Here is a 27,813-nt window from a genome sequence, read left to right on the forward strand (position 1 = left end):
GTATGTGGATTTTGTGACAAATCTCCGGGCTTTCTCAGGGTTGGGAAGAGCTACCTCTCCCCACCTCCCTGTATTTCCAGAAGCCTCAGCAGTCACATCCACAGTCATGCTGCCACCCAACTGAAAAGCTACTCCACCCTTACTGTTTCAATAAAAATACCGAATGCTCTGAACAAACACCATCACCTCTTAGCACCTATATTGCAAACCATAATGCATAAAGAGAAAAGGAGAGAGAGCAAGAAGGAAAGTGCCTCCCATAGAGGGAGGCTAGGGATAGAGGGTGGGTGTTTGGGGGATGGTGGTGGGGAGACAAAGAACACTGGTAGTGGGAAATGTACACTGGTGGAGGGATGGGTGCTGAATCACTGTATGACTGAAACCCAATTATGAACAGCTTTGTAATGGTCTATCTCATGGATATCCAATTAAAACTAAAAAAAAAAAGTAATGTGGATCTTTTAATTTTATCTCCTAATAATATAATTACTTACTTCAATTTGGCAAGTCTGTCTCTTGTCTGATTAATTTCTTTTGATTTACTATGAAGCCAGTCTTCAAGTTGTTTTTTATTAGGAAAATACCCTAATAATGAAGATAAATCATCGCTGTGTCTGGATTTTATTTTTCTGATTTGTTCATCTTTATCAGCCTATGGGGGAAAAGACACCAAGCTTAAAAAACTAAGCTTCAGTTATCTCCAAATTATAGCAAAACCAAAACCAAACTCCAGACTGATTAAAGTTCTAAGCATAAAACATAAAACCAAGTGGTAAAGAACATGCGAGCATACATAGGCTTGCTCTGAGTTTGATCCTTGTCACCTTATTGTCTCCTGAGCATTGCTATAGTGGTCCTTATTAAATAAAAATAATAAACTTATTACCTTTAATAACAAACTTATATAAGAATAATTTTTTAATTAAGTCTAAAGAATGGCCTAAGACATAAGAGAAAAAAATGGAAAATACAAAAACTAAAACTTTTGTATGATATCCTATAAAAATTAACATCTGTGTGTCAGTTTTTATGTATGCTCCTATTTTTATTACTTAGCAATTTTTAAATTTGTAAGTTCATTTATATAATATAATTTATCCACTAAAATATAAAGTCAATACCAACAAATACTTTTTATTGACTCCATTACAAATTCAAGATAAGCATTTTTATATAGCAGAAAGTATAACTAGAACAGAAAGTCATACTTTGTCTTTAGTCAGCATCTCCATCTGGGTACGTGTTGTTGTATGATGGTTTAATTGCTCCATCTCCTGGTCCAACTTACGCAGCGTCCTATCTAGATCTGTTTTCTCATTTTGAAGGCTTGTTACTTCTGTTTTTAACGTTTCTATGTTGCTGCTTTTCTCAGCTTTGCTAAGCTCATGTTCCTTATCAAACAAATGGAAAATATTCACATAAAAATAGTGAGTGTATTAAAGATCAATTACTTCCCAGAATAGTCAAAATGCTACTGTTTCCTTTTATCCAAAAAAATACAAAAACGCAAGATATTCAAGGAAAATATGAAGTGGGCTTATAATGGTACAGTTAATGGTGTAAGAATAGAGAATTACTAAAAAGGTGCAGAAGAACCTAACAGTAGGGAAAAATGAGAAATACAAATTAACAGCAATATGTTTTAAGTATACAGATTAATAACTCTTTAGTCAACTATTAAGTACCCATGTAATCCAGTACACTGTCTGGCATTTGCAAACTATTAGAAAGTGTTATATGGTCCCTAACCAGGACTTCCCCAGCTAATAACCTGATAGTACAGTGGGTAGGACACTTGCCTTGCACATGGCTGGCCCAGGTTTGATCCCCAGCATCCCATATTGTCTCCCATCACTGCCAGAAATAACTCCTGAGCACAGAGCCAGGAGTAACCCCTAAGCACTGCTGGTGTGGCCCCAAAACCAGAAATAATAATAGTGTCACTGTCGTCCCAATGCTCATTGATTTGATCAAGTGGGCACCAATACCATCTCATTCGTCCCTGTCGCATTCAGGGTCAGGGGAATGAGGCCCATTATTGTTACTGTTTTTGGCATATCAAATACGCCAAGGGTAGTTTGCCAGGCTCTGCCTTGTGAGATTCTAATAATAACAGTAACAATAATAATGTGACAAAAACGATATATACAAGATAACAGTAAAAAGAGAAAGAAACATTTATTTAGATTATCAAGGTGGGATCAAAGGGAGATTTGCCAAGCTTTTGGATGCTTACTTTAATTGTGAAGATATGAAGAAAACTTGGAAATTCATACAGAGAAGGGTTAAGAAAGTTTATACAGGGGTCAGAGCAATAGTACACTGGGTAAGGTATTTGCCTTGCAAGCAGCCAACCCAGGTTCTATCCTCAGCACCCCATATGGTCCCACCAGAATTGATTCCTAACCACAAAGCCAGGAGTAATCCTATGCACTGCTAAGCGTGGCTCCCTCCACCTCCAAAAAGCTTTATACAGAAGAAAAAAGTGTTTATACAAAGGCAATATGGTAACAGGACAAAATCTACAGATTTTCCTAGAGGGGAGAGAAAAAATATATATATACATACATACACTTTTTTTAAGTCAGGTAAAAGATTTCTAAGACAGTCACTGTCTTACCTGACTTTAAGAAAGTATATGTATGTATAACCAAGGTACTCAAAAAATTTATTTTATCTAGTTTGAACACTTTGATTCTTTCATTCTTAGAGATCTTAATTTGGGAGGGCTGAAATAAACATGAATTAAAAAAAAAAAAATTCCGGGGCTGGAGCGATAGCACAGCAGGTAGGGCGTTTGCCTTGCACGTGGCTGATCCAGGTTCGATTCCCAGCATCCCATATGGTCCCCTGAGCACCGCCAGTAGTAATTCCTGAGTGAAGAGCCAGGAGTAACCCCTATGCATCGCCGGGTGTGACCCAAAAAGCAAAAATAATTAAAAAAAAATTTGAATGTTCAGATTCTAATTTTTAGTCTACCAGGTTTCACAATCAACTGAGTAACAAGATATTCAGATGAACTAATTTTATGATACTGAAATGCAGGGTTGGCATTTTTATTAAAACAACAGCCTTAGTGCTAGCAGCAGATAAATACAGAATTCAACCTTTAAATTTCTTAAACCACAAAATTATTACAGCACTCAAAAAATATCTTACAGCTTTTTTAAGCTCCCGGTCCAATTCAAGAATCCTGTCTGAAGATCCTTCCAACTGCAGTAATTCATACTTCACATTTTTCAATTCATTCTGCTTCTTATTCAAGATTTCTGATTTTAACTCAATTATTCTTCCCAATCCAGTTTTCTTATCCCTTATATCATCTATCTGCTTTTGTTTCAGTGCCTCTTTTTCTGTAAAATCATTCTAAATACAAATACAAAGAATGGAGAATGGAGATTATAAACTGTTTCACCAAACAATTAAAAAAAAACCTCCATAAAATAGAAACGTTATACATTCAGAATAATAGGAAAGCATGAGAAGTTTAACATTATCCAGAAATAATAATTGACCTTGTACAAAATTTTCTCTATGATTAGCTAAGTTAAAATCAAATGTACTTGGGAGAGGTATATCGTGATTCTTGGTGGTGGAATATGTGCAATGGTGAAGGGATGGGTGTTTGAGCATTGTATAACTGAGACTTTAACCTGAACACTTTGTAACTTTCCACATGGTGAATTAATAAAAGAATTAAAGAAAAAAAAGAATAACCTGAGCAAAACTAAAAAAAAAAAAAATCAAATGTACTTAAGACCAGCATGTGACAAATGCATGTATTTTTGATATTCTCATCCTTAGAAACTTCATGTTATTTACATCCATAAAGATTTTTTACTTTAAAGCAGATTATATCCCAATACTAATTCAAAAATATGATCAAGTCCATTCAAAACCAATTCAACTACAGAAGATCTCATATAAACAAGAGAAAGCAACAATATTTACCATCAGTTGTCTGGTAGCTTCTGTTTCACTTTCTTGCCTCTCTCTCACAAGTTTGTGAAAATTTTTAATCTGTCTTTCATTGAATGGTCCTCGCTCAAAACCATCCAATTCTAGCTGTGTTGACAAAGACTGAATTAATGAATCTCTAGCTCGGATATGTTCTTGATGGCGATCCGCTTGTAGCTGTAAACGACCTTTTAAAAAACATAACCATAATAAATTTTTCAGACAATTTTTGAAAAATTGAGGTAATTGTGGCTGTCAATATATGGCTTAAGGCAGTTGCCTGGAACCTTAGTTGTTCCCAGCATATAGTCCCCTAAGCACTGTAAGGAGTGATCCCTAAGCACAGAGCTGGGGGTAAATCTGGAGCATCCAACCACCCCACCCCACTGCCCCATTCCCTCAAAATTTTGAAGTAAATGTAAAGTCACACATATCTGTAAAATGCAGCATTACAAGATCACATATCTTTTACCCAATTTACATCTGATACTGGGATATGAGAAATCTTGTTCATCAAAACATTAGAATTTCTTGAGTGATGGGGTGAAAGGAGCATCTTCTGTTCTGTGACTTTAAATTATAACTGAATTGATTCTAATGAGCTGATGCTTATAAGAGGCTGGGAGCTGGTTGTCAGAGGAACCAACTATGTGATTAAATAGTAGAAATTTTTAGTATCCAGTCTCACAACTCAGGGAGGAGCTACAGACTGAGCTAATTCAATTAATGATCCAACAGCATTAACTATGATGATTTAATCAACTATTTATATATATATGAACATATATACACACACATATATGTATATATATATGTGATACAGTTTTCACACACAAAAAAAATTCTAAACCAGGGTTGAATAGTACAGCAGATAGTGTTTGTCTTACATGTGAATGACCCGTGTTCGATCCTCCAGCACCCAATATGGTCCCCCAAATCCCACCAGGAGTGATCCCTGAGCACACAATCAGGTGTAATTCCTGAGCACCACTAGCAAGGTGTAAGCCTGAGCACTAGCCTAGTCCCCCAACCGCCTGCCAAAAAAGATCCTAAAATGGGTTCAGAAAGTTTTCAGATAAAACATAATGTGTGTAGTACTAGAGGGAGAATTAGAAGCTTGATGCCTCTTCCCCTTATGCATCTTTTTCATTTGGCTATTCTGTAGCTGTAGCCTTTAAAATAAACTAGTAGGCTGGAGTGACAGCACAGCAGGTAGGGCGTTTGCCTTGCACTCCGCCAAACCGGGTTTGATTCCCAACATCCCATATGGTCCCTTGAGCACTGCCAGGAATAATTCCTGAGTGCATGAACCAGGAGTAACCACTGTGCGTTGCCGGGTGTGACCCAAAAAGTAAGAAAAATAAATAAATAAATAATAAAATAAAATAAACTAGTAATGATAAGTATTTCTAAGTTTTGCCAACCAACTTATAGCAAATTATTGAATATAAAAAAGGAATTGTGGAAATCCTTGTTTATAGCAGGCTGGTCATAAGGACAGGTGACATATACTAGGACTTGTGACTGGCATCTGATATAGGCATCAGTCTTGCGGGACAAAGTCCATAATTTGTAGAATCTAGGCAGTTAGTGTATCAGTGTTAACAAGTGTAAGCTGTCAAGGATTACAGAATGGCTTGGTGTAGAAAAAAACCCACTTATATGCTGTGACAATTGCTGAGTAGAAAAAACTGTGCTCTTATACCAAAACTTTATGAAACTATAATAAAGTATAATAACCAGGATATTGACATTGGTAACAATCCATTAATCTTACTTAGATTTCCCCAATCTTACTTGTAGTTACATTTTACTTGTGTATAAACACATACGTATATAGTAAATTCCAGATATTTTTATTACCTGAGAAGATTTATACATTTATAAAGACAGAAAAGAAACTGAACATGTCTAATACAACAAGCACCCTTCCTTTTCCTTTTGTAGCTACAATAGCCTTCCTCTTGGCTGTCCTCCTATAAAGTTACCCTAATAATCACTAATGTGTCCTCTACGCTATTTCAAAAATCATTTTTAAGCAAACAGAAGAATTTCCTAGAAATTCTTCATTCAAGTAAAAAAGACATATTACAGTAAGGAAAAAAAAGACCAAAAAAATCTGTCATACCCTGTTCAACAAGTAGTTCTGATTTTTCTTGATTGAAAAGCCTAGATTCTTTATTTAATTTTTCCAATTCACGCTGACAATCTACCAGTCTCTTTTCTTTCTCTCTTACTGTTCTTTGGTGATTCAGATATAAATCATTTAGCTGCTCATCAGTTCCTTGAAAAACCTGTATAAAATAAAAAAAAATAAGTTTTGTTAAGATATCATTTTGAGATATGAAATATAAACCAAGCCTTCCTTAAAAATGGTCATTTGACACAGACATCAAGATAACACAAACAACATGAGTTGCTTTTCCCCTCTCCCTTCAAAATCTCAATGGCAAAATAGGTTAAAATGAGTTTCATTTCCATAATCTCAAATATTTTGAAGTAGAACAAAATTCAACCACCACAAACCTTTTCCATTTTCTGCTCGAGTTCTCTATTATCTTTCTCCATCTGCTTCTTTCGACTCTCCAAGGCTTTAATTTCATTGTCAAGTCTCATTATTTTAGAGAGATTTTGTTCAATTTCTTTTAGACGATTCTAAAAATAAACATGTTACAGAAATCAAATCTCCCGAAATTTATACTGCAGTATAATGAAAATAAATAAAAGGCGAATGAAGAGATAAAATGTGCCAGTGATAGTGCAGAAGGTAGGGCATTTACCTTGCAAGCGCCCGACCCTGGTTCGATCTCTGACATCCCATATGGTCCCCAGAAAGACCATCACTAGGAGTAATTCCTTAGTGCAGAGCCAAGAGTAAGACCTGAGCTTTGTGGGACATAGCTGTTGGTGCTACTCCTGGCTTTGTGCTGGGGGACCATGTGGCTTTAGGAATCAATCCTAGTCATACAAAGTATATATCCACTGAAATACTTCTCTGACCTACCACCCAATTTACCAAAACCTTATTACACACCACATTAAAAAACTAACATGAAATGAGGCATATACTTAAACACAGGAACTCAAGCCACAAACTTAAGAAAATCTTTGACTCTGGGCCAGGCATTATAATCACCTAGACTGGAAAGGATAGGGGCCAGAGCAATAGTATAGTGGATTGTGCATTTGCCTTGCACACCACCGACACAGGCTGGATTCTTGACACTTCATTTGTTCCTCCAAGCCCATCAGGAGTGATTCCTGAGTGCAGAGCCAGGATTAAGACCTGAGCACTGCCAGGTGTAGGATAACATTGGGTTTGTCCTTGCCTTGCCGCAGGGAACTTAGTTTACCTTAAAGCAATGTCCTTTCTGTATGGACACAGGAAGACAGTTAATATTATGCTTTGTAACTTGGGAGCCGATTGACTCCAATAATATTTACTCCTGGGCATCTGCTTTCTCAACTCAGTTGCCCTTAGTTCCTAGCACCCCAAAAGCAGGCTCCCAATGAGGGACGGAATGGACCCAGGGCAAGCTGTGAGCTACCCTGGCATCGAAACAGGCCAGGCCAAAGCGCCACAGTACTCAACTATAAGTTGAGAGCATGGTCATAGACAAATGCTGTCATGATCCAAAAGTAACGAGACTACGACACTGCTGGGGCTAGGATGACTAACCTAACCTGAGAACTGTGGCCTGGAATAAATATATAGTGAGATGTCTTTAGGAAGAACCAAACTTTAAGCTTGATATATCTCTTACTGTGCTCATACAGAATGACATTAGAAGTATTAGAAGTAATATTAGAAGTAAATTTACTGTAACTATTTAAGCGGATTACTAGCTGAGGAAAGAAGAAAGTGACACACCCTGGATGGGATCCCACCCTTAAATGGATCTCCTAGTAATCTGGAGTAATCTCCTTAGATGAGATTTTGTTAATTTCCTGGAGAAGTGGTCTTACCCTTCTTTGTTGATTTGTTAATGTTCAACCCATCTTTGTGTCACCACCCTATGTGATTGCTATATAAACTAAGACTGTAAGAGAAGTAGGGGAGAAGACACAGAAGTGGAGAGACGACACTGAAACAAGGGAGAAGACACAGAAGTGAGAGAGCTCCGGAGAGACAGATTGGAATAAGAGAGATCAGAAGAGATCAGAGGAGAGACGACAGAGACAGACCGAGGTCAGAAGAGACCAGAGGAGAGACTACAGAGATAGAGAGACAGAAGAGAGCACAGCAACACACACAGAAGCAGAACACAAGAAGGAGCCATCCCGATCCGGTCTATACACAGTGGCTTGAAAGCACTGAGCAGCGAGAGAGAGAAAGAGAGAGAGAGAGAGAGAGAGAGAGAGAGAGAGAGAGAGAGAGAGAGAGAGAGAGAGAGAGAGCGCCGCTCCGAGAGCCCGAAAACAACACAACACACATCACATCTCCCCCTTCCTCGAGTGCGTGCGTTTGTATTTTTTACAGCTAGGTGTGGCTCTAAAACAAAACAAAACAAAAAATGAATTTCATCAAAATTTTTAAATCCTGCCTTTTGATTTTTTTTTTTTTTGGCTCTTTGGGTCACAACGGCAATGCACAGGGGTCATTCCTGGCTCTGCACTCAGGAATTACTCCTGGCAGTGCTCAGGGGACCAAATGGGATGTTGGGAATCGAACCTGGGTCGGTCACTTGCAAGGCAAATGCCCTACCTGCTGTGCTATCGCTCCAGCCCCTAAATCCTGCCTTCTGAAAGGTAACTAAGAAAAAATTTGTAGAATACCTGTCTGAAGATGGGCTTACATTCAGAATACATAAAGAAACCTCTACAGCTCAACAAGACACACAAAACCACTGAAAATAAGCAAAAGATATGACATTTTACCAAGTTTTATGTGCTTATCTGATGACACAGAGACATTCTACATATACAAACATTAGGAAAACACCGATTAAAATGACAATGAGAAAAAAAAACTACTATAACGGATCAAATTAATGAGACTGACCATACTAAGTACAAATGAAGATGCAGACCCAATGCACTCTTAACGTGTTTGTAGAATTACAAAATGGTACAGCCTCTTTTCGAAATCGTTTGGCAGCTCCTAAAGTTAAGTGTACATTTAATCACACAACCTAGCAACAATACTACCAGGGAGTTAACAAAGAGAGATGGTTAAGTCTCAAAACGAAGACCTGTGCGTAGGTTACTGCCGTTTTGCCTGTCATAGCTACAAGAACAATCTAATGTTCATTAATCAGAAATGAATGAACAAACTATAATATATCCATATAACAATACACTACACAATAAAAGGCAATCAACCACTTTTACATGTAACATAAATTAAAACACATTATATTATGCTAAGAAGCTACAAAAGGCTACCTAATCTATGATTCCATTTGTCACATTCTGAAAATGACATAACTATTATGTCAGAAAACAAACCAGTGGTTACTAAGGGCTAGAAATTGAAGGAAAAGACTGACTAGAAAGAAACCAAAAAGAACCAAGAACATTTTGGGATAACAGAAATGCTCTCATCGTGATTATGTGGTCATGCTATTTTAACATTTGTCTAAACCCCTCAAGTTATACTCTCTTAACAAGGTGAATTTTACTAGGCGTATTATTATACAGCAATAAATCTAATGTTAAAAAAGCATAGCCTTGGGGCTGGAGCAATAGCACAGCGGGTAGGGTGTTTGCTTTGCACGAGGCCGATCCGGGTTCGATTCCCAGCATTCCATATGGTCCTCTGAGCACCGCCAGGAGTAATTCCTGAGTCCAGAGCCAGGAGTAACCCCTGAGCATCGCCAGGTGTGACCCAAAAAGAAAAAAAATAATAATAATAAAAAAAGCATGGCCTTGGGACTGAAGAGATAGTGCAGTGGCTAAGGTGCTTGCCTTGCATGTGGTTGACCAGAGTTCAATCCCTGGCATTCCATATGAGCCCATGAGCACTACCTGGAGTAATTCCAAGTGACCCCCAAAACAAAGTTTAAAAAGCGTGGCCTACGCACACAAATGGCTCTTCTATTCCTGAGCGACCATGATCACGGAGGCCCACTAACTACTTTTGGCACCCAGTGGCTTCTTGCAGAAATGCCTCTAGACTGTGAACTAAGCTACGGCCCCATGCCGCCCCAGGAGGGGAAAGGTTTTTCTCTCTTGGCCTTTCCTTTTGCTGGCAGCGTGGTGACCGCCATCTCTTAGATCCCACTAAACAGAGGTACGAGCTTGCAGTGATGCAACTTCAGGCAGGAATTTCTCTGGACCTAATACTAAATACCAGAAATCCAAAACAGAGGCTGCACAACCTTATAGGCTCTTCATTCTCAGCAATGGAAAACATATTATCAAATGATGCCTCTTCAGCAGGTCTGATTGTTGGGGGAAAATTCCAAATAATAATAGCGAGTTTTCATTGAAATATTGAATGTAATCAAAGTAAAGAGAGATTAAAATGAAAATCATCAGCTACACAGGCGGGAGGTGGGATGGGAGGTATACTGGGGTTCTAGATGGTGGAACATGTGCACTGGTGAAGGGATGGGTGTTTGATCATTGTATGACTGAGACTTAAACTGGAAAGCTCTGTAACTTTTCTCATGGTGATTCAATTAAAAAATTAAAAACATTAAAAAAAAGTGTGGCCTAAGAATGAGCAGTCTAGATTCAAATCCTCGCTTTACATCTGAACATTAATGTTCAGTTTTCTTATCAAGAACCTCATTGGGTTATCATGGAACTTATAAAATATATATACATTTAAAACCTGCTGTGGTGGCCATTTCCAGCAGTGCTTAGGGCAAGATGAGTGGGGTGGGGAGAAAGGCCACTTGATGCGGGAAATTAAACCCAGGGATTCATACATTCAAGAAATGTGCTTTAGCACTTGAGCCACAGTCCTGTCTTCTACACATTTTAAAGCACTTTGATCAATGACTAGTATAGAATAGACCCTAATCAAATGAGACCATCTTCTTCCCAAGGACTGCTTTAGCTATTCATGGGGGTTTGTTGTTCCATATGAACTTCAGGAGTGTTTGATCCATTTCTTTGAAGAATTTCATTGGTATCCTTATAGGGATTGCACTGAATCTGTATAATGCTTTGGGGAGTATGGCCATTTTGACAATGTTAATTCTCCCAATCCATGAGCAGGGGATATGTTTCCATTTCCTCATATCCTCTTTTATTTCATGAAGCAGAGTTTTGTAGTTTTTTTTGTACAGGTCCTTTACCTCCTTAGTTAAGCTGATTTCAAGGTACTTGATTTTCTGGGGCATGACTGTGAATGGGATTGCTTTTTTCATGTCACTTTCCTCTGTCTCATTATTTGCATATAGCAAAGCCATGGACTTTTGAGTATTGATTTTATAGCCTGCGACTTTACTGTACAAGTCTACTGTCTCTAGGAGTTTCTTGGTGGAAGCTTTGGGGTTCTCTAAATATAGTATCAGATCATCTGCGAATAGTGATAGCTTGATTTCTTCCTTTCCTATCTGGATGCCCTCAATATCTTTTTCTTGCCTAACCACTACTGCAAGTACTATCAGTACTATACTGAACAGAAGTGGAGAGAGTGGGCATCCTTGTCTTGTCCCTGATCTTAGAGGGAAGGCTCTTAGTTTTTCCCCATTGAGGATTATGCTTGCCATAGGTTTGTGGTAGATGGCTTTGACTAAATTGAGGAAAGTTCTTGTCAAATGCTTCCTCCGTATCTATTGATATGATCACATGGTTTTTATGTTTTCTTTTGTTGATATGATGGATTAGGTTGATTGATTTCCGAATGTTAAACCATCCTTGCATCCCCAGGATGAATCCCACTTGGTCATAGTGTATGATCTTTTTGATGAGCTGTTGGATTCTATTTGCTAATATTTTGTTGAGGATCTTTACATCCACGTTCATCAGGGATATTGGCCTGTAGTTTTCTTTTTTAGTGGTGTTTGTTTGCTTTTGGTATTAGGGAGCTATGTGCCTCATACAAGCTGCTTGGGAGAGTTCCTGTTTCTTCAATTTCCTGGAAAACCTTGAGAAGAACTGGCAACAGGTCCTCTTTAAAAGTTTGGAAGAATTCGCTGGTGAATCAATCTGGACCTGGGCTTTTGTTTTTAGGAAGACTTTCAATTACTGTCTCAATTTCCTTGATACCTTACTCCAATTTTTTACTCAAATCTTTTGCCCTGATTTATTTAACACAGGCTCTTCCTCATACAACTCTGGTTTTGTTTTTTGGGGGCAGAGATTGAATCCAGGGCCTCACATATATAAATCAAGTGTGTGCTACTGCTGAGCTACACCCCAGCACCACAATCCATTTTGTTATGCTTTATTTGTACCTGTATACAAGTGAAGGTTTGAGTACATATGCATTCTATACATACTCTCCCAAAGACCTGCTGCTTGGATATATTTGGGAGTATTTTGAACAGATGTTTAATAACCAGTGTTCTATATTATCATCATCATCATCATCATCATCATCATCATCATCATCATCCTGTTGATCGTCAATTTTCTCTAGTGGTCTCAGTAACGTCTCTATTCGTCCTAGCCCTGAGATTTTAGAAGCCTCTCTTTACTCGTCCTTTCCTATGGTGCCCCATCGGAGGCTCTTTCAGGGTCAGGGGAATGAGACCATCATTGTTACTGGTTTTGGCATATGACTACGCCACAGGGAGCTTGAGATGCTCTCCCATGCAGGCAGGAAACTCTCAGTAGCTTGCCAGGTTTCCCGAGAGGGAGAACTAGGCTACAAGATATCTTCCGGGAGCTTGGTTTTATAGTCTCTGGATGTTGGCCATTGATGCAATTACACAGAGCTGGGGACAGTTTCTGGTTGTGACCGCCTAGCTAATAGAAAATGGGGGATCTGGGCAGAAGAGGCCCAGTTCTGATCTGAGGAGGCTTGGAAATCTCAGCCCCAGGTCCTGCACACCTGGGTTGCTCTGCCAGTTCCATCATGCGTGAGGCTCATCCGAATGTGTGGAGAAGGGCATTGAGCATGGCTGTAGCTGGGTTCTGGAGGTCTTTGGCTGCTAGGGCTCTCCAGTCTAGTTCTATATAGTATTATAAATTGGTTGATTCTCAAAACTTAAGCTCTCTGGGCATTTAAGACTCATTGTTATATATTTATATGTGTGTGTGTGTGTGTATAGCACAGCAGGTAGGGCGTTCGCCTTGCACACAGCCGACCTGGGTTCAATTACTCCGCCCCTCTTGGAGAACCCGGCAAGCTACTGAGAGTATCTCGCCCACACCGCAGAGCCTGGTGAGCTACCCATGGTATATTCAATATGCCAAAAACAGTAACAACAAGTCTTACAATGGAGAAATTACTGGTGTCTGCTTGAGCAATATATATATATCTAAGTCACTAAACATAACCTTACATAATCTTTGATAACTTTTTAAAGAAATAGATACACCACTCAAATTCACATAAAAAATAAAGTACTTTAGGCATGAGAGCACCTACTATGGTAAAAAAGTAAATTTCACCTTACATGCAAGAAATAATTTTACCTTTAATGGGTCAAGTTCATTTTCGTAGGATTTCACAATTTCCTTTGAAGATGCTAACTGGGCTTCTTTATTAGTAATTTGATCACGAATCTCACAAGCTTTTTCCTTATTTTGCTTCAAATATTTTAGTTCTGTTTGACATTCTTTTACTTTCTGACCTTGTGTTTGGCGCACTTGTCGAAGTGTTTCCAAGGCTTTAATGTACCTTTTAAGACAAAGAACAATTAAATTTCTGGCTAAGCAAATTACAGTATAACCATACAATGATAGAATATTATGCAGTCATTAGGACTGATGGTACAGTAGGTAGGGTGCTTGGGTAGCTTGCCTTGTATGTGGCCAATTGGAGTTCAACCCCCAGCATCTCCATCTGGTCCCCTGGGCTCCACCAGGACCAATCCCTGAGCACAGAGCCAGGAATAAGCCTTAAGCAATGCTGGATGGCCCAAAATCAACCCCCAACCAAGAAAAAAATAAAAACCCCAAAGATTAATTTATATAAAAGCTTTTAGTAACTTACAAAACATAAGCATAGTTAAGTGAAAATGATATATTTATACTTTTTCAACCAGGTTAATAAACCTGTCACAGAAAATAAGGCTATTCAGGAGTTGCTACTGGGTAAGTGGTATTAATCGATGACTTTCTTGATTTAAAATCTGGTTAACTAAAAAAAAAAAAAAAAAGTGGGACCAGAGAGATGGATAGGGTGCTTGCCTTACATGTGGCCAACCTGGATTCTATCCTCGGCACCCTCTAAGGGCCTCTAAACATCACTGGGAGTGAGTCCTGAGTGTAGAGCCAGGAGTAAGCCCTGCACACCATTGGGTGTGCCCCCTGCCCCACCACTCCCCACTCAAAACAGAAGGAAAAGAAACATCCAAGTTACAACCACCATTTAACGGGTTACAAAGTCTAATGAAAGGTTACAAACCTTGTTGCTGAAAAAATCTCATCAAATTTTTGCTTCAAAGCCTTTCCTTCACTTAAAGGCCAATTAGAATCTTCTTGGTGGCAGAAAATGACATTATTTAGTACAGACTTGGACACCCCTAGGGAACTTATCATCTCTCGGTCAATTTCTGCACACTTAGAGCTGATACTGACCTTTTCACCATGCCTGTAGAAAATGGAAACAAAGAACTTTAGTTGAACCTATTCTACAACTTTTTAAATTCTTCATTCTGTACTTGCTCTTAAAAGGGAAGGGGGGTGTGGGGAGGAGAGTTGGAGAGATAGAACAGGGGTTAAGGCACTTGCCTTATGTGACCAACCAGGGTTTGATTCCCAGAACCACCTATGATCCCCTGACCAGCACCAGGAGTAATCTCTAAGCAGGAATTCCTAAGCACAGTCAGGTATCACCCCCAAAGGAAGGGGACACTCAGGCAGATAGCACAGTGATTGGAATGCAAGCCAGCACCATATGGCATCCCAAACGTTGCTCATTATGGTCCCAGAAGCCCCAGCACTGTCAGGAGGTCCTAGTGGTTCCCAGCACTGCAGGGTCTGAGCTGCACTGCCTCCTCAGGCCCTAGCATTGAACTCCCAGCCCAGCTGGTCAAGTATTGCTAGGACTGGCCCCAGTGCCCCCTGGAGCACTGCTTCAGAGGCACTCCCGCCCAAGTCCCCTCACTCTTCTGTTATAAGAGTAGCTTTCTCTTGCTAAAGAGTAGACGTCTTGGGGCTGGAGAGATAGTACCATGGGTAAGGTATTTGCACACAGCAGGCCCAAGTTCCATTCCCAATACCCTATATGTGCCCCCAACATTGCCAGGTATGATAACTGGCAATTCTTAGCACCAAGAATAAGCCCTAAGCACAGCTGAAATGACCCAAAGATTAATAAATTAATAATACATGGAAAAGGATAGTACAGGAAAATATGTTATTGGGTATGGAGGTGGGGGTGCTCTCCAAGGAGTGTTAATGGATGGGGCTATGATAATCAGTCAAATGGAATGGATGGCTTAATGTTGAGATCCAGTGGTGCTGGGAGGCCACCAGGGCTACATCTGGTGGAACTGAGAGAGGAAGTCCATGTGGTGCCTGGGATCAAACTCAGTCTGTGTCTCTGCACAAGCAAGACAAGAGCTCCTGACCTGAGCTATCTACCTAGCTCCCCACACAATAAAACTTTCAAAACACATTTAACTTTAAAATACAACATATAGAGAAAAATAATACACCTTCCACTCCCATAACTAAAAAGTAAAGGAGACAAAAAGTAAAACATGATGATCCACAATGACAAAGTATCTTAAATGTAAGTATCTAAATGCAATGCAGTCTAGAAAAGCTGTTCAGTGACTAATGGTAAAAAGAAGGTAAAAGTAAATCTCAGTGATGCACACCTAACAAATCCAAGGGGAATTCTGAATTCAATAGGTTTCAGGTTGAGTCACACTGACAAAGCTGTCCAACAGAAACATGTGTTTTAAATGAGTTCCCAACATTATACCAATATCAGACTAGTATCTCTTAATATATAATGGGCCGGGGAGATGGCTCAAAGGGTTGGAGCACATGCTTTGCATGTGGGAGTCATGAGTTTGAGCCCCAACATCACATGGTCCTCCAAGGGTGACAGAAGTAACGCCCAAGCAGTGATTGGAAATTATCACAAGCACTGATGGATGTGATGCAAAAATAAACAAAAAAAATCCCAAGTACAGTAAGTGAGGAGCCAGTGTCTTCTTTGCTGTCATTTTTGTCTTCTAATACGTATTTTGAAAACACTGCAATGAATTTGCAGAAGGTTGCTTTGTTCTGGATGCACTGGTCGAGTCACAGAACGAAGACAGTAGCTTGAACTAAAAAGGGCATTACAGAACTGGAAAGAAACAGACTTGAAATATTTAGATTAAATCCATGGGATCTGGTCACTGTCACTGTCATCCCGTTGCTCATCGATTTGTTCGAGCGGGCATCAGTAACGTCTCTCATTGAGAGACTTATTGTTACTATTTTTGGCATATCCAATATGCACGGGTAGTTTGCCAGGCTCTGCCGTGTGGGCTCCATACTCTCAGTAGCTTGCTGGGCTCTCCGAGAGGGGTGGAGGAATCGAACACAGGTTGGCCGCGTGAAATGCGAAAGCCCAACAGCTGTGCTATCACTTCAGCCCATGGGATCTGGTAATGAACTAAAAATATGAAGGGCAAGAAAGATAGCTGGAAAGAGTTCAGTTCTTGGCTTATGTCTCTGGATGAATAAATATCATTTAAAGAGAAGAGAAGTACTGCAAGAGGACCAGACTGTTGGAGGCTTTTGCAGGGGTGGCGAGGGTCTCACAAGAATGTGCAGGGAATCTGGGAGGCATTCCCAATAATACTTAGCCAACTAGGCAAGATGATTTATTGCTAGAGGCCCAACAATGCAGTGTTACTCAGGCCTGGAAGTGCTGGGGGACATGTGGTGTTGGAGCTTGAACTTGATCCCTGTGTATGCAAAGCAGGCATCTCTGATCACTGAGCTATCTCCCCAGTCCCATCTAAGTCTAGATTTGATCCCTGGTACCACCTGGAATACACCCCTACCCGAGTACTAGCTGTGTGTAGACCCTGTTGCACATTGCAGGGTGTGGCCCAACCCTTCCCCCCGCAAGAGGCCTTAATAAAAGGCCCCATGCACAGACTCCCCCTAGTCCCCCAATTTCAGTTAATTTCAATCTCAGAAGAACCTAACCAGTGATTAATGACATTCTAAATACTATCTTTATAGCCATCTGCCCAAGAAGGAAGAAACTTTAGGGAAAAAACCCAGGTTAGAATTGTTGGCCAGTGCCATTTTAGCAATTTCTCACAACCCTGCACTGATGGAAGTTATCTTGGTACCCACCCTCTTTATCATAGTGTTTACCAACATTTTTCAATGATGGGACCCTCCTGTGATCTTCCTACCAGTTGGCCTCTTGGTCTCATGCCTCTTGGTCTCATTTAGGAAATATCTATGCTACTAGATCCTGAAGGCATAAACCCTTGATGGGGGTACCATCTACTACTGCTAGTTAAGTCTGAGTAAGCTGAGAACCAAGTAAACACAATCAGGAGGACTGCCTTTAGCAGAAAGGCAAACTGGGCCCCATTTCCTACAGCATAGCAACCCCCTGGCAGAGCAGCCCATTGGAATCTATGTGGCCTGCTTGCTGGCTAAGGCTTGGACTGCTTTCTAGCTAGCTAAGCTGTAGTTAGTAGTGGTGGTACCATGCAGGACCTAATTAGTGGCCACCACTGCCAGATGCTTAGTCACCCCAGGATTCTTCTGGTAGCTTAATTATCCATGAAAGTCTCCGGCAGCCCAGTCAGCCCTGCAAGCTACCATACTACTAACTACAGCTTAGCCAGCTAGAAAATAGGCCATGCCTCACAACCAGGTGAGCCCACTCAGACAAATATGGCACACAGGCATGTATCAGCAATCCCATCCAACACAAAGCAACATATCTATTAGCTGACAGTCCCACACTTTTAATTCATGGCAGCCAGATGCCAAGGCTGTACCCATAGCATCACGCATCATACCATAAACAAAGGGCCATGGCCAAGTTCAAGCAACACCCACAGGGTTCCTGATGCTGTGCTGCACTTGTGCTGTTGGTGCAGCACAGGCAAGTAGGAGCATCCTATAAAGGGCACACCCTCAGTAACTAAGTCAAAAGGGCTGTCTGTGATCCTAAACCTCCTGTGATTCACTTGTATATGCCCAAGCTCACAGTTGAAGAATAGGTAGTAGAACTGCCTAAAATAAGGAAGAAACAGCAGCAAAATGGGGACAACAAAGGAATAGGCCCCAAATTAAAGAGCAAAAATAAAATACTGGACAAAGATCCAAAAGAAACACAGAAAAGCAAACTACAAAGTTCAGGGTAATGATGGGTAGAAGAAAATTCAACAATTTGAGGAAAAGACTGTAACAGAACCAGGAGGAATAATTATAGCACAATAGCTTAGAGCTCCAGCCTTATAAATGTATGGGCATGAGTTCAAATCCAGAGCTTCCAATTTGACAGTGAATAACTCCAAAAAAAATCCCTTACAGCAGATATCTAACGTCATGATACTAAATTTGTCTTTCCCACAATTTTCTCCATAGAACTCAATAACACAAGAGATACAAAAGTATCCCTTTTAACACTACTAGAAATCTTAGCTTTAAAATATTACATACAGATTAGAAAGGAAATAAAACTCCTTAGTTTGAAGATAACATGATCATCTAAGGAGAAAAGTCCAAAAGAATTAATAAAAACTTCTAGCTGATAAGCAACTATAGAAGGGTAGCAGGATACAAGGATACGCAAGTCCATCACTTTCCTATAAACTAGCAACAAACAAAGTAAACTTCAAATTAAAAATAATACTATTTATATTAACCTTGTAAATATGAAAATCTTAATCTAATAAAATAAATACAAAAGCTATATAATGAATAAAATCAAAGAACCAAAAAGAGAGCTTGCATTCAGAGGTAAGATTCAATATTGTTAGTTTTACCAACTTGATCTACAGATTCAAAGCAATGCCAAGCCAGCCAAAAACCTCCAGAACCCAACCGCTGCCATGTCCAAGGCACTCCACACACTCGGACAACCTCTCCCAAGAGGGGATGAGCCTGACTCAAGACTGGATGAACCTCACTAGAGAGCAGACCGGCCAGAAAACCCAGGTACATGGGAACCCATGACTGAGATCTCCAACACCCAACACTGCTCGGATCAGGACTGGGCCTCCTTCCCCCAGCTCCCCAGTTTTCTAGTAGCTTGGCAGTCAAACCCACAAACCACTCCCGACGCCATGTAATCTCATCAATGGTCAAGATCCAGAGACTATAAACTAGAGCTCCTGGAAGAGAATGACACAGAATCTCCTGGACATTATGTTCTATCCATAACAAACAATACAAAACAAATTGTCTAGCATTGCCTTTTTGGCAAGTTTGAATGGTGGTAAGACTAGTGTCAAAATGTAATCAAAGTAGAGAGAGTATGGGGAATGCCACATAGGCAGGGGAAGGGTTGGAGAAGGGGTGGGGGAAGAAGGAAACAGAGGATTTTGGTGATAGAAAAGGTGCACTGGTGAAGGGATGGGTGTTTGATGATTGTATGACCCTAACTCAAACATGAGATCTGTGTAACTATTTCTCATGGTGAATCAATAAAAGGGGTGAGGGAAATAATAAAATAATAAATAAAATTAACATTCTGAATTTTAAAAAAAAGCAACGCCAAGCAAAATTCCAGCAAGTTAATTTGTGAAAATCAATTAATTGATTCTGTTCAAATGAAGAGACAAAAAAATCCAAAATAGCCAACACTATTAAAGGGGAACAAATTCTGAGAACTAACTTGATTAATGTCAAGACTTACTAAAATAGGCAGGATTGTGAGGTATTAGCAAAAGAAATAGATAAATCAATGGAATACAGAGTCCAAAAATAGATTAACAGAGTTAATTGATCACCAATAGGAGTCAAGGTAACATAATGGAGCAAAGAAAATATTTTTCAACACACAGACACAGACTTTTCACACATAATATTCAAAATGCATCACAAAAACAAAACAAAACACAATCACTGACCTACATGTAAAATCCACAACTAAGAAACTTTTAGAGAAAATAAGAGAACATATAGATGAGTTTGGGTTCTGCAATGAACTATTTGGGGGTGGGGGCTTCTCCCAAGCAGGGCTCATGAGGTCTGAAGGCTCCTACCTGGCAAACTGGGCCAGACATCCCAATGTTAGGGTCAAGGGCGCTGCAGTGTTGCTTGATCCCTGGAGTGCTGGGGACCACTTGTGCCACCCATCAGTACTTGAGGACCTTCAGGATCACACTTGGTAATGCCAGGAGACAACGTAGTGCCAGGAATTTAACCAAGCTGGATACATGCAAGGCAGTGGCCTTAAACTCTCTACTATAGCCCGGGACCATAGTAATGACGTTTTATATGCAATACCAGAAGCAAAATTCATAAAAACAGTAATTACTGAGGTGGCCTCATTAAAATTTAATTTTGGGGGGCTCAGGAAATACCTCAGTAGGCAAAAGAAATACTTTGCATGCAGATGTGCCTTGGGTTCAATTTCCAGCACTGTATGGTTCCCTAATCAATGAGTTAGGAGTAGCTCCCCAGCATAGCCAGGAGTGGATCCATAAACCAAAACACCCACTCCTGAAAAGACTTTAAATTTTCTATTCTAAAAAACACTGTCAAGGGAATGAAGACAAGCCACAGAATAGAATAACAGCAAAAGATACATCAACTGAAGGATGTAAACTAACACACAGACTTAGTACATTCCACAGTGAGAAAACAAAATTCAATTTAAGAAAAGGAACCAGGGTACGGCAAAACAGTGCAGAGGCTTAGAGCCTCTGACTTCCAAGTGTTATATGTACCAATCATGATCTTGGCTGCTCTGCTGTTAAAGAGATCTTGGCAGTTCTGCTATATGTGATCTTTGGTGTTGCAAGAAATTCCAGTTACACTAAAGTCAGATGTGTACAAACACTTCAAAAAGGCGTGCAACCTCCAGTGAATATAAAGAAAAAAAAGATGTGGAGTCACTGTCAGAAAGTGAGGCTTCTGTCAAGCACATGGGTAAGCACCACAGAATTCCTCAGTGAGCACAACCATAATGTGTGTGCCTCAATTAAGAATGTGAGCCCCAGTAAGCAGACACAAGCAGCACAAGTGACAAATAAAAACCTCAGTGAGAACAAGGGCCTCATATGCAACCAATGGTCACCACAACACAAATATCATCATCAACAACAAAGGAAAAGAGGAGGGAGGACAATAAAAGAATTAGAAAACTTAAGACAAGCAATACAATGATAAAACAGTAACCAACAGCAAACTAAATGAAGCAAACCCGTTAGTTGGAAGACAAAGCAATAAATTCACCCAAACAGAACATGTAAGGTGGATTCACTTGTGAATTTCTTCAAAGACCATTACTGTGAAATCAAATCAGGCAAAGATGTCACGAAGAAAATTACCTGCCCGAATATCTGTTAAACAAAATGTAAATATCAATAAAATAACGGAACAACTGATTAATTTATTTTTTTAAAAAAGGTCACAGACCATGGTGAAATGGGATTACAGGGAAGCAAAGAAAAGGATAGTATCTTATGATGATAAGCCCTTGACCTCTGACTACAATAATGAGGTTACAAGAGGGGTGGAGACAGGAGTAAGCTATGCAGAGATGCCAAACTACTGAAAATTGCAGGTACACAGGTCATCAGGTAAAGAACTCCAGGGTCTTCTCAGAGTGGGGACAGTCAGTGTCCCCCCGCAATAATTCTCACCATACTTCCAGGAGCACCGATAGCCACACCCACGACTCACAACCACTGCCATGTAAATTCACGGCCCAGTTAAATATTCTGGAGTTTTTGGAGCACGTGACCACATTCACAGACATGCAACACTTCAAATTCAACAAACACTGACATCCCAGTAGGAGCACACCAAATTGGATGGGAACTAAGCCCAATAAACAAAAACGTTAAAACAGATGGCTCAACTAGCAACAACAGTTTAATAAACTCTCAGACAAGACTTAATGATACCGTGGTGAGAATATGATGATTTTCACAAATTTTTTTTTACTGAAGTATTTTTCAATAATTCCATTAGTCATTTAATTACAACAAGCAATATAAAATAAATTATTTTGTGCCTTCTAAGGGAGCAAGTTTGGGGGTGTCATTAGGAAAATGGGGACAATGGTGGAGAGACAGTCACACTGGTGGTGGGATTGGTACTGGAATATTGAATGCCTGTAACAAATGCTGTCACTGTCATCCCGTTGCTCATCGATTTGTTCGAGCGGGCACCAGTAACGTCACTCATTGAGAGACTTGTTACTGTTTTTGGCATCCATAGCACAGGGGCTGGGCGTTCGTCTTTCACGCAGCTGACCCAGGTTCGATTCCTCCGCCCCTCTCGGAGAGCCCGGCAAGCTACCGAGAGTATCGAGCCTGCACGCCAGAGCCTGGCAAGCTACCCGTGTGTATTGGATATGCCAAAAACAGCAATAATAAGTCTCACAATGAGAGACGTTACTGGTGCCCGCTTGAACAAATCGATGAGCAACGGGATGACAGTGACAGTGACAGTGACAGTAACAAATGCAGCATCAACTGTGTAATCCAGTGTTAAGGGGAAAAAAAAATGTTTGGTGGTGGTAGAGTAACTTTACATAATAATATTATGTTTAATCATGTTTTATTATTAACATTTAAAATTTACTTATGCCCTAAAGTTTAAAATTATATACATGCCCTATATTTTACTGCATAATTATAGACAGACCAATTTTTATGCAGAAAAAATGGTATGCAAACATTATATGAAGCTTTAAAACAAATGTGCCAACATAACATTAAAAATCAGTTGGAGATAGTGAGTAAGGAGGGTAAGGTGCATGCCTTGTACACAATTGACCTGAGTTTGGTTCCCACCACCACATATGGTTCCCTGTATCACACCAGAACAGACCACTTAGCACAGAACCAGGAGTAAGCTCTGAGCATTCTGGGAATGGTCCAAAATACAAACTGCACAAAATATGCTATACTATATTTTCTATAATTACATGCCAAAAAGCTATAAACAAATTTTTGTACTGAAAAAATAACAATTATGCGTTGAAATATGGGCAAAAACATTTTTAACAGAAGTATTTAAAAGACTGATGAATAAATGGATGTACTCCCCAAAGCAGTAGGAAAAACCCAGTTTTTCAACCCCAAAAGACAAAATAGGCAGGTACTCAAATATAAAATAAACACCTACTTTGTTCTAGTAATGACTCCTTCCAGGGTTTTAAATTCTGTCTTTTTGCTTTTCTGAGTACACATCATAGATCTCTGCACAGCTAAAAGTTCTCCATTGACATCACGAAACTGCAGGCGAATCTGGGCTCTAACATCTGTTTCTTGAGCAACCTTTGAGGATAAGTCGTGAAAAATTATTGAAAGAGAAAAACCTAAACACCTGAAACAAGTGACATTCTTAATGTTCAAAATACAGAGCAAAAAATGATACTGTTTAATTGATTTACTAAAATTCTATTATCTGCCTAATTACTTAGCTTCAAAAGTCAGGGCTATGAATTTTTTTAAAAATAAGTTAATCTTTTTAAATAATAAACTTTTTTTGTTATTTTATTTTGGTTTTTGGTTTGGGACCACACCTGGCAGTGCACAAGGCTTACTCCTGGCTCTGCACTCAGGGATCACTCCTGGTGGGCTTGGGATTGAATCCAGGTTGGCCACGTGCAAGACAAGTGCCCTCCCTGCTGTACTATCATTCTGGCCTCCAGTAATAGATATTTTTAAAGGCCTACAGAAAGTAGAGGTAAAGGAAAGTACTTTTCTTCCTGAAGCAGTCGAAAGTCAATTGCTGATCTGGGGTCCAATTACCAGCATTTTTCTACAAAACAGGGATATTTTCAACCATAAAACTCAGATAATTGGTAAGTGATATATTACTGCTATATGATCCTCTGGTTCCTTTCAGCTTATCAGTTGTTCCAATTTGTTCTCTACAGAAAAGATAGTAGAAGGTAGAGTGCTTGCCTTGCTTGTGGTTGACCCCAGCTCTGTCTCTGGCATCCCATACGGTCCCCAGCACTGCCAGGAGTTAACTCCCAAGTGCAGAGCCAGGACTAAGCTCAGTATGTCCCAATGTGGCCCCAAACAAAAAAAACAACAAAAAGGAGTTGGTTCCCAATTATCACTGCACATCTTTTAGAATTACACAACAATGTTGTCTTATCTCTTAATTTTTCTTTTTTACTTTTGGGCCACATGCGGCTCAGGGTACTACACAGTGCCATGGAGAGAATCCAGGACTCCCACATTTTAACCCTGTGCTGCAGTCACCTCTATTTTCTTTCAAAAGGAAGAGTTTCTCAAATTTTCTGACATTCATGACTGATACTTAGAGAACATATTTTATAGTATTAATTCTCAAATGTGGGTCTATTCAATGTTTCCTGATGACTAAAACAGAGTATGTATCGGAGTATGTATCTTTGGCAACAATATTACAAAAGTCATGTGTTCATTTCATGGCATTTTAGCAACTTGAACTTAACTCAGTATTGGGGAGGTCAATGCCAATTACTAATAGAAGTGGATCAGCCAAGCTTCTCTACTGTCAAATTATTTTCTCTATTTTTATTTCAAGCACTTTAAATATGATGTGTAACTCCTGACTTGAATGGTGGTTGAGAAGAAATCAGCAATTATTTCCCCCTTGATGTAAGGTGTTATTTTTAGTTCAGTCTGCTTTTGAAAACGATTTCTCCCCTTTTCCTTTTGTTGTTGTCGTTGTGATATACAGGAGCCCATACACTTGGGTACAGTGCTTGCACTTGGCTGGGGGTCACACAGCTGCTGATGGAATGTTGGAGTTATGGCACTGTCAATCACAAACAGCAGTGTTGCCAGGACTACACTCAGTGTATAGGACGATGCTGGGAATCAAAATCTTAACCATGCCTACAAAATAGGCACTTCACCACTAAGCTCTCCCTAGGGCATTCTACAGCCTGCTTTTAAAATTTTCCTTCTCAGAGGCCCATAATTTAGTGCTGTGGCTTAAAACACCCATTCTGCAAGGATTATGTGGAGAGTTCAATACCCAGAGCTGCCACATGTGTGGAGCACAATCCTGCCAGCTCTGCTACCTGTGATTCCCAGCACTATAAGTCATTTATGGCATACTGTGGCCGTGTGTGTATAAATACAAGTAAAACATGTAACCTTTCCTGAGCACCAGTGAGGAGGTGCAACCCTTTATCAATAAAACACCGGAGAGTACCACAAGTAAAGCATGCAGCACCCAGCTAACACAGTGGCCAAGTGTGTGAGCACTACAACCGGACATTATTCCATCAAGCACCACAGTGTTCTAGTTAAGTACTAATATGTTAGCAGGGCCAGAGATACTGGGCGGAGGTTTAGGCACCTGCCATGCAAGCAGCTGACAGAGTTCAATCCCGGGCCCCTCCATATGGTCCCCAAGCATCATTACCTTAGGATCATGAACAAAGGTATTTCCTTTGGTTCCAGGAGGGAAATCTCCAGTACAAATATATTTTAGACACTCAATGATGGTCTAAAGAAATAGAAAATGACATTAATTGTAAAAGAATTGCAGAAGTTTATCACAAATATTGTTAATGAAACTTATAACCAGATAAAACTTAATGTCATAAAATCTCCAAGATGGTTATGATTTCAAAAGAAAAGCACTGTAGCACTGTTGTCCCATTGTTCATCGATTTGCTCGAGCGGGCACCAGTAACGTCTCCATTGTGAGACTTGTTGATACTGTTTTTGGCATATTGAATACACCACGGGTAGCTTGCCAGGCTCTGCCTTGTGGGCAGGATACTCTTAGTAGTTTGCCAGACTCTCCAGGAAGGATGGAGGAATCAAACCTGGGTCCGCCACATGCAAGGCCCTATACCCGCTACGCTATCACTCCAGTCCTCAATAGAAAAGCAAGGTTAAGAAATTAACAATTTAAAATGGGGAAAGTGCAGGTAGAAAGATTAAGAAATGTAAGATAAGGCTTGGTCTTCTAGTCTATGTTCTCTTTTGAACATATATTCCTTTCCTTCTCTCCCCTCACATATTTCTAAGTTTTGTTCAATAAAAATTACCTTGCTTCACCTTAAAAAGAAAAAAAGAAAAGCAAAATTAAGAGTTATTGGGGGGTGGGGAATATCCCCAACACAAATCCTTTCATTTAACAACAACATTGGCTAATGTAAAAATACGATCACCAGAGTTGATTATTATAGTGTAAATGAAATTTGCTGAGTACAATGAAAATGTTTCATATATAGAGGTGTGATTTTGTGTAATTAACCAAATGAAAGGAATGCTTTCACAAGCCACTATTATGCACACTTCAAATATCTTACTTACAATGAAGTCATTTACACCTCAATAAAAATTAAGATTTTTTTAGTCTGTCGTCAAGGTTTTGTTTTGTTTTTTAGTAACTTGACTATGTATACAATTCTCACACTAAATCCAAGGTTCCTTAAGTTATCTCCATTTTACAAATGGGAAAACTAAAACACTAAGTATTAGGGTGACTCTGGAGGAAAACTATTGGATTCAGGCAGCCCACGCTCATAGGCATATAAAACTCATTCAATAACAGTTTTTTCAGGATCATACAGAAGACCGACCACTTAATAATACAGAAGTCTAGCATTTAACTCAACATAAAAACTTTTCAGCCACACTTTTTCCACAAATCCTTCGTTTACACTGATGATGTCACCTTGCATCTCTTAAGTCATCCTTCACACCAGACCACCTCCCAGCCATACATTTTCCAGTAATGGCTGGTCCAAAGTTCAACTCAAACTTCTAAGTGGCTCCAGTATTTTAAAAAGTCTCAGGCGGGCACTCCAATTTTTCATTTTTATACTCTAAATTTGTTTTTTGGTTGTTGCTGTTGTTAACAAAACCGCTTTCCAACTTGACTAAACCCAGGTTTCATTTCCCCTTATCCTGAGCAGTCGACCTACTTGGAAAGTCTTGTGACACATTATTTGATACAGTGGTCGTATAATTCTAAAATAAACTCCCTCAGAGACAAGTTGGCCCGGACTTGGGGCGCGAGGAACAAGGGGTGGTCGGAGGACGCCTCAGCTCCCAGAGTCCGCAGCTTCGTGTTTTAGTCCTGACACCTGAAGCTGAAGGCGGCTACTTACCGTCTTCCCCGCCCCGTTGGGTCCAACCAGAATTGTGAGGGGGCTGAAGAACGTGATAATTTGCTTATCTTTGTCCTCTATCCCAAAACTCCGCACGCCCAGAATGCTCATCTTTTCGATCCGGGACATGTTAGCAAATATTTTTTATCTCAACACCAGGGACCGGGAGCCCAGGACCCGCCAGGGATTCGCGGGGAGGCCGGGCAAGCGCGGGCCCGGAGACTAGCCAGACGGGGGGTCGTCAGGCGGCTTCAGGCAGGTGCCCAAGAGCTCGCTGGAGCCCTTCCTGCCACCCCGGCTTCCTCTCCCGTTGACAGACAAGCGCGGGGCAGGGTCCGCCCGGGGCCGCCACAAGAAGTCAGGAAAGCAGCCGGAACCCGCAAACACACAGATTCCCGCCTCGGCGCCCCGGCGGCTCACGTGGGACGCTACGCCCCGAGCGCCTCCAGCTGCAGGTGCGGAGCACGCCGGGAAGCCGGAAGCTTGTGGTGCGCGCGCAGCTCAGTTGTGCGGGAGCGGAACGGCCCGAGACGGTTGGGTGCCACTGCGCTTGCGTA

The 27,813-nt window shown here is 40.3% G+C and overlaps 1 protein-coding gene across 2 annotated transcripts in view; it reads right to left on the minus strand.

Annotated features, from left to right (window-relative positions):
* RAD50 (RAD50 double strand break repair protein) overlaps positions 1 to 27,675 on the minus strand; it is a 63,957-nt gene extending 36,282 nt beyond the window's left edge. For both annotated transcript variants that reach the window (XM_004609850.2, XM_055143896.1), the window contains exons 1-11: positions 27,257 to 27,675; positions 25,555 to 25,638; positions 23,308 to 23,459; positions 14,429 to 14,614; positions 13,495 to 13,699; positions 6,484 to 6,612; positions 6,086 to 6,251; positions 3,952 to 4,145; positions 3,160 to 3,366; positions 1,209 to 1,391; positions 495 to 652 (exon numbers count right to left, since the gene is read on the minus strand). In XM_004609850.2, coding sequence (XP_004609907.2) covers positions 495 to 652; positions 1,209 to 1,391; positions 3,160 to 3,366; positions 3,952 to 4,145; positions 6,086 to 6,251; positions 6,484 to 6,612; positions 13,495 to 13,699; positions 14,429 to 14,614; positions 23,308 to 23,459; positions 25,555 to 25,638; positions 27,257 to 27,385 — 1,793 coding nt within the window. In that variant the 5' untranslated portion in view covers positions 27,386 to 27,675. The remainder of the gene's footprint in view (positions 1 to 494; positions 653 to 1,208; positions 1,392 to 3,159; positions 3,367 to 3,951; positions 4,146 to 6,085; positions 6,252 to 6,483; positions 6,613 to 13,494; positions 13,700 to 14,428; positions 14,615 to 23,307; positions 23,460 to 25,554; positions 25,639 to 27,256) is intronic.
* Between the last annotated feature and the right edge of the window lie 138 nt (positions 27,676 to 27,813).

This window comes from Sorex araneus, chromosome 6 (assembly GCF_027595985.1).
Source record: "Sorex araneus isolate mSorAra2 chromosome 6, mSorAra2.pri, whole genome shotgun sequence".
Lineage (NCBI taxonomy): Eukaryota > Metazoa > Chordata > Mammalia > Eulipotyphla > Soricidae > Sorex > Sorex araneus.